This window comes from Corapipo altera, unplaced genomic scaffold, assembly GCF_003945725.1.
Source record: "Corapipo altera isolate COAL_440 unplaced genomic scaffold, ASM394572v1 104, whole genome shotgun sequence".
NCBI lineage: Eukaryota > Metazoa > Chordata > Aves > Passeriformes > Pipridae > Corapipo > Corapipo altera.
Window position 1 is genome coordinate 2,919,288 of NW_020884920.1, and position 9,578 is coordinate 2,928,865.

Here is a 9,578-nt window from a genome sequence, read left to right on the forward strand (position 1 = left end):
CTATTCCATAAAGGACTTATTAAATATAATGCAAATAAAATGGTTCTGGTCATTGCACTGAATGGTGACTCTGTGCTCCATACAGGAGTGTCTTCCCTCCTGTAAGTATCAAAGGTGACAATCTCAGGTAGGTTTGTGCTTTTTTTCAAATGGAGGAAGAGCTTTTTTACAGCTGTAGCACTTGCAAAGAATTCTCTTACATGCTCTTTCTGATCGGGTGACACTGTGCACGCTCTCTATTCCTCCATGAGCCTTGCTTTGCTCTGGGGAAGATGAGGGATAGTTCACTCCAGGGGTGAGGAAGCTTAATTACTTGCATTTATTAATGTCTTAAACCCCTGAGGTGGGGATGCAATGCCAGGTGTGTGAACAGGTCCAGCACGCAGCCCATTTTCCTTATGAAACAGAAAACAGAAGTGTGATGGTGAACTAGGTCAGGAACACTTGTTCCCAGGGCTGATTCTTCTGGATAAACAAAGATATAAAGAAAAAAAAGAGCACACAGATAAAATAAGCAGAGTGTGTGTAAGATAAACGTGTGCCAGCAGTTCCTGAGCCAAGCCTGGAACTACACATCCCTGCACGACCCGCAAGCACTCGAAGCACCAGAAGGCTGAACAAACCCAGCTCCCAGAGAGACGCTCCAGGACCCCTCACCCCCTTTGTCGGACCCTCTCCTTGCGCTGAGAAAGCACAAGAAAACACTTCGATTTTTTTTTTTTTTTTTTTTTTTCCCCCCAGTGCAGCGGCGCTCGCAGAGGGTCCGGCAGCGCCTCCCCAGCGCGCGGGGGAGGGGTCCTGAGGGGCGTCCCCGGCTGTCCCGCTCCCCCCGTGTCCCGCTCCCCCCGTGTCCCACTCCCTCCGTGTCCCGCGCCCCTGCACCGGCAGCGGGGCCGGGGCCGCCCCCGGCGGGCGGAGCGGCGCCTGCGCGGCCCCGCGGGGAGCCCCCGCGCCGGCGTCTCGCGAGAGGCGGCGGCGCCGGGACCGGGACGGGCGGAGCGGGAGCGGGAGGAGGAGGAGGAGGAGGGAGGCGAAGGCTCCCCGGCGGGAGGTGAGCGCGGGGCCGCGGCCGCTCGGTGCCTGCGGGGCCGGGCGGGGCGCGGTGAGGCGGCGCCGCCCCGGGGCCGGGCCAGCCCCGGTTATGAGGCGCAGCGCGGTGTCCCCCCCTCCCCGTCCCTGCGCTCTGCCCGGTGCCAGGTAGGGCTCGGCTCCGGCGGGACACGGGGCATCGTGCGCGGGGCTCTGCGGGGCGGCTCCGCTTCTCCTTCACCTTCCCCGCGGTGCCGCCGGGATGGACGTTCCCCGGCGAGCAGGGGGGGCTCAGCCGAGGGGAAAGGGGGTGCAGGGGGGACCTTGTCGCTCCCTGCCTGGGAGGAGGGTGTGGGCAGGTGGGCGTCGGTCTTTTCTCCCGGGTGGCAAGAGGTAGAACGAGAGGGAACGGCCTCAAGCTGAGGCAGGGAAGGAGCTGCCCCGGGAACTGGTGGTGACACCGTCCCCTTGGAGGCAGACGTGGATGTGGTGCTGAGGGTCGCGGTTTGGTGGCGGGGCTGACAGTGTTTGGTGAATGGGTTGGTCTCGATGATCTTACAGGTCTTTTCCAACCTTAATGACTCTGGTGCTGGGCCTGAGGCTGGAAGCAGCAGCTCTGCCCGGTGCTCTGCAGCCGGTGCTCTGCTGGGCTCGGCAGCGACCGAGAGCCATCCCGGGAATCGGCCGCCTCCCGAGCGCAGAGCCCGGCTTTCAGCGCTGCTCCAAGAGATCCGGCGGAAAGCGCCGCTAATCCCGCCTGAACTCCACGCGCAGAACTTCACCGCCGAGCTCAGGCTGGAAACTGTGCCGGAATCAGGTGTTCGCGAGGCGGTCGCAGGCAGTGCGGGTGTCGGGGGCTGGTTTCTGGCCCCCCTGTTGGCACACAACGAGTATCCCGGCGTGTTGCTGGCCCGGGCTGCAGCACCGGGGCTGCCGGAGGTGCTTCCTGCGTTTGTAAGGGCGGGGAAGATGCGTGTGCTGGAAGTTTGTGATAAAAGTAGTGGATGTGCAGGACATGCTGTGTTTTGGGAGTTTCCTTCTGGAAATTTTAGACACACTGTTATTGTGACAGCTTCCAAGAATGGACATTAAAAAAGAGGCAACTGGCACTGCTAAGCCTGTACAAACCAGGCTTTTTTGGCAGCAATTCGCAGCAATCTACAGCTGCCATGACTGTAGGTTAGAATGTTCAGGGTCCGGGGTATATGTGCTAAGCTGGAGTGAAACATGCAATGCAATTCCTATTTTTTGCTTATGCTGTGCAGTAATACTAATGTAACCATGGGTTAAAACCACCCTGCTCTGCAAAAAGTGCTAGACTTTTGGGAAACTGGGGAGAAGCAATGAGGTGAGTGATGGCCAAGCATATGAAATTTGCTTCTTGGTATAGTCTGTCTGCTTTGGCTGGTGGTAGCTTGTTCTCCTGCACCTTTAGGAGATTAACTTGGTTCCATGTCTCTAGAGGCTGGTGATTCCCTAAGTGCAACTGGTGCCAGGTGTGTGCAATGGTATGTGGGTACAGAAGGCTGCACGGGTCCAGTGAATGCTGGTAAATGCAGGCGCTCCAAGGGAAAATATCCATTTGAATTTTTTTGAGGGAGGTTGTATGTTTTTAAAAGTTCTTATTCCACTTCTTTCTGTCTTCAGAAGGAGGTAAAGCCCAAGCAAGCTACCTGAAATCCCTTATCTTCACCTGCTAGAACGAGTGGGTGCTGGAGGAGGTGAGCTGGTACTTAGTGCCTGACCTGTGCCATGTGCTTCCCTGGGGGGAAGCTGTGGGAGAGGGACAAGCCTGGGGAAATACAAAGAGATGAGACCTGCACCCAAGCCTTTGGAGGCACACTCATTTCAAAACCATGCCTGTTCACAGAGAGGGGTTATTGCCCCTTGTCTCTGGTGCATGGCTTTGTGTAACCTGCTTTATTTTCTGTAGGCCTTACTGCTCTTGCTAGTGAGATGGAGTTACTTCCTTTTGCGGTGAGGCTGTGAAAGAATGTAGTCCTTGCACAAAGGCAAGAAGAGAGGAAAAAGGAGACACAAATTACTTAAGCTGTTATCTACCCTGAGAATAAACAGTTACAATCGGGCTGTGAAGTGGAAATAAGGTTTCCAAATCCCCGAGGAGTTGCATCTGCAATAGCTTTTGCAATAGGAGTGCTGGGGACACATCCCTCCTTTCTGGTGTTAAATGAAAGTTTGAGAGGTGATTGTTTGATAGGAGAGAATGGGAACAGTGACCTCAGACCTCAGTGTTTGACTTGGGCTCAGGAGAAGACTCCTTGGTTCATAGCCAGGCCAGGTTCAGGTTGGAGCTGGTCACGGGCTGGCTGCTCAGGGGACTCTGTAGGATGATTATAGCACTTGGTCCACTTCCCAATTTGCCAGCGTCCTGTCACAGAGGCAGCTTTGTGTGGATCCGGGTGCACGTTCCTGTTGGCTGGTGACTTTGGGTTGAACTTGAATGTAAATTCTTGGCCCTTTCTGGAGACTTCTCCTTTTGATTCTGGCAAGGGGAAGACAGAGACATGTTCCCTCTTATGTGCACAGAGACCTGTAATTTGTCCTTTTAGTTTGGCATCCTTTGTGAAGTGCTCAGGAAGAGGATGTATCGTAATCAATAGAGTAACTCTGTTTTCTGCAGTGTTTTCCTCCTGAGGAGGAATTAAGCTGTCTTACAGCTCTTTTCCAGGGCTCCTCTCTGGCACTGGTAGAGTTAATGGAAGTGGAGCCCTTTGCTGCTCACTGCTGTGTGTCTTGGAAAAGCCAAACTCTCTGGCAGGCCTGTGTGCATGTCCTGGAAAGCAGGCTGGAGCCCTTGGGGTGCTCTCAGTAAAGCTGCATTGCGATGGTGGCTTTGAGGAAGAGCCCTCCTTCCCTTTGCCCCAGGAATGTGTGTGCCACACACAGTGTCCCGTTTGCTCCTGTCACTGCTGCCGAGAGGGCGATCTGTCCACGCCTGGGCTGGGACAGCTTTGCAGGAATGTCAGCAGGCTGCTGTGCTGCCCGGGGCTGTGGAACCTGCTGGGTATGGGGATAGCAGAAAAGGATGCTCCGTGCAGCTTTCCAGGCTTGCTGCATTCCAGCCAGCCCAGAGGTCTCAAGCAGTGTTGGAAACGCAGCGTGCTGGGATTATGTGCGCAGTGGGCACCCTATTCATCCAGAGTGGGAAACAGTCCCTGCCCTGAGCAGCTAAACGGGCTCAAAAGCAAGAACAGATTTGGGCAAAACACAAACCCAGGAGTGTGCCAAGCAGGAGGCTTGGCAGCGTCCCTCCATTATCTTCTCCTGCTGGATAGAGATGCTTGGCTTGAAGTGCTGACGCACATATGTAATTTGGCCCTTCTTTAGCTCCATGCTCATCTCTCTGGGTGTTTCTTCTTAGGTCTGCTCCATCCTCAATCTTGACTAGCTAAACGTAGAGAATTACTGCTGAGTAATACCTGCTTCTTGCTCTGCAGACTGTAAAACGTTATGTCTGCAGTTCCTCCAGCTCCTCTTCACAGGCAGAATAAGAGCCTGGCTCCAGGAAAGGTACTTTTTGGTGTTGCAGTGCAGAGCTATGTGTTAGGCCACAGCTCTGCTGAAATTCTGGCTCTCCCTTGTTCCAGACTGTAAATAAATACACCAGGGTGGAGAAACCCTAAGCCTTCAGATCTGTGTTTTCTGCCTTTTGGGACAAGCTGACCTAATGCTTCAACATGTAACAATATCTGGTATTGTTCCTGTTTGTAACTAAATTCTTGTCTAATATTTCAAACCTGGAGTTTGGTTGTTAAAATCTGGCACCCCTGAGACAAAAGCACAGCCATGAAGGGGGCTCCTTACCAGGTTATTTGCTGCAAGGCTGTGCTGAGCACCTTTTCCTTGGGAACGACAGAGCTCAGCACTTCCTCATATCTGAACTCGGATTCTTCTGTATCTCTCTGCAGGGTGGGGTTGGTGCTGTTTAAGGGTGATGTGAATTGGCTGGGGAGCAACCTCTGTGTTTTGGGAGAGAGACCCAGCCTTCATTTTGAAAAGTTTTTCAGGGCAGCTTGCCCTGAAGTGGCTTTGTTTTTCAGAGCTGCTGTTTGCAGGGTTTGTTCTGAAGTCATTGGAGAGATTTGGGATTGCTGCAGAAAGGGTAGTTCTTGTTTTCTATCTGTAGGTGCTGTTCTGTGTTTACAATCAGGGCCTGGACTGTGCTTGGAGGGGAGGAGGACATTGGAGTGATTACTTTTAGCTCCTCACTTTGCTATGTTGTTCTTCCCTGGCTGGAGGCACCGGCTCCTTGATGGCTGAGGGAGAGAACAAGGCTGGTTTGCCAGCCTGCCTCTGCATGGAGCCTACCTGCTGCACCCTCTAGAACAGATGATCTGAGGTGCCCTTATAACAGTGATTTCATGCCTGTCTTTGGTGATCAAGAGTTTAGTGATGAGTGTGATAGAAATATAAATTACATTAAATGAGGAAAAGAGGTTACGAGTCAAGTGTCTGAACACGAACGCAGATTTACCAGAGCATCCTTAATCTCAGAAATCATTCAGTTAAAAGTAATTACTCCTTTAGATTTTTATTGATGAGTGGCTCTTATCAGGGCTGTGTCCCTTTGGGGGTTTTTGTAAGAAAACTCTTTGTGTAATCTCTGTTCCTGACAAAATGAAGTAGCTATCAAGAAAGGCTGTGGAGGGAACATCTACTGGGTGCCTTCACACTTATCTACACAGAGTTGATAAGATGGTGTGTTCAGGTCAGTGATGTTCTCTCAGCAGGGACTTGCTTTAGGCACTGAGGCAGTGGCATCTTCAGCCCTGTGTTTGTAACTCCAATAAAGAATTTGTTTTCAGCACAGAGCACCTTCACGGGGAGATGAGACCACATTGTGATATCACAATTTAAAATCATGGATTAAGCCTTCTTTTTTCTTGTGTGTTAGATATGTGTAAAATTCAAGGGGGTGGCTGGCTCTGCATACTTCCTGTATACGGTCATATATATTTTAATACTCTCAAACTTGCTTCTGTGAGCTCTAGGCCTGAAATCATTGTATTTTACTTATCTTTTTAAATTAAAACAGAGCTTTTCTTGAAATCATGTGATTCCAGAAGCTTGAGATTGATAAAAAGCCACAATTGCTATGAAACTGATAAAATTGCAACACATTGTGCCTCCTTTTGGCCAGTCAGCTCTTCTCCACAGGGTCTCTCTAGGTACTCTCAGAGTTCTCCCTGTGTGAAAATGGGCATGGCTGGCCCCACAACAAGTCTTGATTGTACCAGGTCATTCTCTCTAAACCAGAGGGATTAAGGGCTCTACTGACTTTTTTTTTTTCTCATACCTTTCCAGGATCCTGCTCTGCAGCACCATGCTGGATCCTAAGCCTCACTCTGTGAGTCAGAGGTGAATCCAGGTGAAAGTCAGCTACCACAGTGGGTGTCAGGATGACCAAAGCACGGCTCCTCCGTCTCTCTGTGGTGCTGGTCTCCATCTTCATGATCCTCCTGATCATTGTGTACTGGGACAACGTGGGGACAGCTCACTTCTACCTGCACACGTCCTTCTCCAGGCCTCGTTCCCCAGGAGCCATCCCTGGTATCACGACAGGTGAAGACTGGGAAGCCTTGCCAGATGTAGATGAATTTTTGGCAAAGCTTCTTAGTTCGAGCCTGAGACAGAACAACTCTACCCCCCGAAAGACAGAGCAGCTCCTTGTCCAGGGCTCCAACAAGCCCGTGGTGAGTAATTTGGAGGAGAAGGTGCGGGGCTATGACTGGTCTACACACAAGGACAGGAACAGCCTGGACCAAGAGAAGCTGCAGGTGGAGAGGCAGAGAACGCTGCGGGAGTTTTGTGCCAATTCCAGCTTCACCTTTCCCACCAAGGAGCGCTCCTTTGATGACATCCCAAACTACGAGCTCAACCACCTGATCGTGGATGACCGCCACGGCATCATCTACTGCTACGTGCCCAAGGTGGCCTGCACCAACTGGAAACGAGTGATGATTGTGCTCAGTGAGAGCCTCCTGGACCAGGGCGTCCCGTACCGGAACCCTCTGGACATCCCCCGGGAACACGTCCACAACACCAGCACCCACCTGACGTTCAACAAATTCTGGCGCCGCTACGGGAAGTTCTCCCGTCACCTCATGAAGATCAAGCTGAAGAAATACACCAAGTTCCTCTTTGTGCGGGACCCTTTTGTCCGCCTCATCTCCGCCTTCCGCAGCAAATTTGAGCTGGAGAACGAGGAGTTCTACCGGCGTTTCGCCATCCCCATGTTAAAGCTCTACTCCAACCACACCAACCTCCCCACCTCCGTTAGCGAGGCCTTCGGGGCAGGCCTCAAAGTCTCCTTTTCTGACTTCATCCAGTACTTACTGGATCCCAGGACAGAGAAGATGACCCCCTTCAATGAGCACTGGAGGCAGATTTACCGCCTGTGCCACCCGTGCCAGATAGACTATGATTTCATTGGAAAGCTGGAGACGCTGGATGAGGATGCTGCTTATTTATTGCAGCTCCTCAAAGTGGACAGGCTGCTTCGCTTCCCACCCAGCTACAGGAACAGGACTGCCAGCAGCTGGGAAGATAACTGGTTTGCCAAAATCCCACTGGCTTGGAGGCAGCAGCTCTACAAGCTTTACGAAGCAGATTTTGTACTCTTTGGCTACCCCAAGCCAGAAAACTTGCTTAAAGACTAAAAGTGATTGGGCAGTGGGTGTGGGAGGGAACATCTGAAATACCAAAAATGTTTAAAGCCTCCTCATTTTTGCTCTTAACTCCCTTCCCCATACAGGTTGGTACAATGGAATATATTTTTTCTACTGCTTCCCCTTCCATTTTTGCAATAATGTCAGAATCCAGGGTATTCCAGTCAGCTGTGCATATGCAAAAAATGCCATTTTTTTGGTTATCATTGGTTTTCTGTTTTTTAAAATGTCCCCATATTTTGCAATGGGTCGCTGCCCTTGGTCACTCTGCCAACTGTGTCCTTCAGTAGCTTTTTATTAATACTTTTTAAAAATTAATATATTTAAGATATTTAATACAAAGCGTGTGTCGTGGCAAAGGAAGGGAAGGAATAAAAAAAAAAAAACAGTAAAAGAAAACCCCAAGAAATTATGCACCTGCCTCTGTGTGTTGTCTCAGGGCTGCTGTTTTGGAGGTCTGAGGTCTGCAGAGCACTCAGGTCTCTCTGGAAGCTGGGATGTCGGTGGTGCCTTCACCAGCCAGGTCTGCTGGTGGTCGGCTCCGAGCTGGCTCAAGGCAGATGGGATGGGTCAGTGCCTGACTCTGCCAAACAGTCCTGGAAGAGCGCCAGGGCTCCGGTGACGTGTGCTGCTCACAGCTGGTGAGCCTGATGCCAGGGTCACAGGAAGGAAATAGCGCTGGGAGCAGTGACACCAAGCCTGTGAGGTGCTTTGGGACGTGCAGGTGGCCAACACAGCACCTCTGCACTGCCTCAGCTTTTGGGAAAGCAGTGTGGGACTCTACTCTCCAAAAAGCTGAGGTTCAGCCCTTGTATACCTTGCTAGTGTGGAGCATCTCCCTTGACATGTCCTGTTGCAGGATGGTGCCTGACGTTTTTGGGGGTTGTGACCAGCCAGGAGGGGCAGAGTGTGCTCTTGGATGGCCCAGCTGTCCTGGTCACTGCTGTGTGCACTGCAGATCCCTCAAGAGCTCTGCTGTGTCCTCATTCCTGTGCACGCTTTAAGGGAACGTGGCAGGGATGCAGATGCTTATCCCTGGAAGAAGATCCAAAAGGTTTCTTTCAATAAGCAGATGTCAAGGTGAACTCCAAGCTCGTTTGTTTTCAGCGTGCCAGCTCCCGCTCGTGACACTGCATCCTCATCCACCGCCTTTCTGCTGATTCCAAGTGACTGGTGCAGATTTGATCATCTGCCTTGCTGGGACCTGCTGCAGGAGTGATGGTTCCCACTGTGCCAGGAGCATGTGGGCTGCTTCCCAAAGGAAATTAATGCCTTCAGAGAGACTTTTTGTGTCTCATCAGCTGAATCTGCTTCTCTTTTTCTTTCTGAATTGCTCTGCAAAAACTGTCTGCTTAGCACATTAGGCAGGCAACTCTTTCAGAGCTGAAATGCTTAATTATTTCCCTGCACTGTGGATGGTATTGGTGATTAAGGTCCATGGTCAGGCCTTGGGAGGCAGCCCTGTGTTTTGGGCAGACTTCTTTATATTGGCCTTTTACTCAGTTCCTCTCCAAGGCCATCAGCAGGCATGACTTTTTTTGTCTCTCCTTGCTTCCCCAATTTCTGTACACATACATCTTTTTGGCACTGCATGCTTTTCCTAACAAATATGCTGCATCAAGCTTTTTAACCTGTAAATGAAAGGTAATTGCTAGTAGTTCCACTTGAAACAAAGGGTTTGTTTCTCATTGTATTCACGCTGCTCTCCTGTAATTTCTGCAGAGACATTTGCAGTTTAAATGAGCCTGAAGCCATTATCAGGGTCTTGGTGCCTAGCTCCTCACAGTTTGGGAAAAAAGGAAGTGCCTGTTTCTGAGTCATTATTTAAAACTAATAATAGAAAAGTGTTGATCTATTCAA

General features: G+C 51.0%; 1 protein-coding gene across 3 annotated transcripts; it reads left to right on the forward strand.

The window, feature by feature from the left end:
* Nucleotides 1–1,002: 1,002 nt before the first annotated feature.
* On the forward strand, nt 1,003–8,090 carry CHST12 (carbohydrate sulfotransferase 12). 3 transcript variants are annotated; one of them, XM_027656679.1, is made up of 2 exons: nt 1,003–1,051; nt 6,355–8,090. In XM_027656679.1, exon 2 carries the CDS (start codon nt 6,450–6,452, stop codon nt 7,707–7,709), a length of 1,260 nt encoding a protein of 419 aa, XP_027512480.1. In that variant the 5' UTR covers nt 1,003–1,051; nt 6,355–6,449; the 3' UTR covers nt 7,710–8,090. The 3 variants fall into 3 exon arrangements, with proteins under 3 accessions (XP_027512480.1, XP_027512479.1, XP_027512482.1); XM_027656678.1 differs by lacking the exon at nt 1,003–1,051 and adding an exon at nt 1,101–1,197; XM_027656681.1 differs by lacking the exon at nt 1,003–1,051 and adding an exon at nt 2,100–2,750.
* The last annotated feature ends 1,488 nt before the right edge of the window (nt 8,091–9,578 follow it).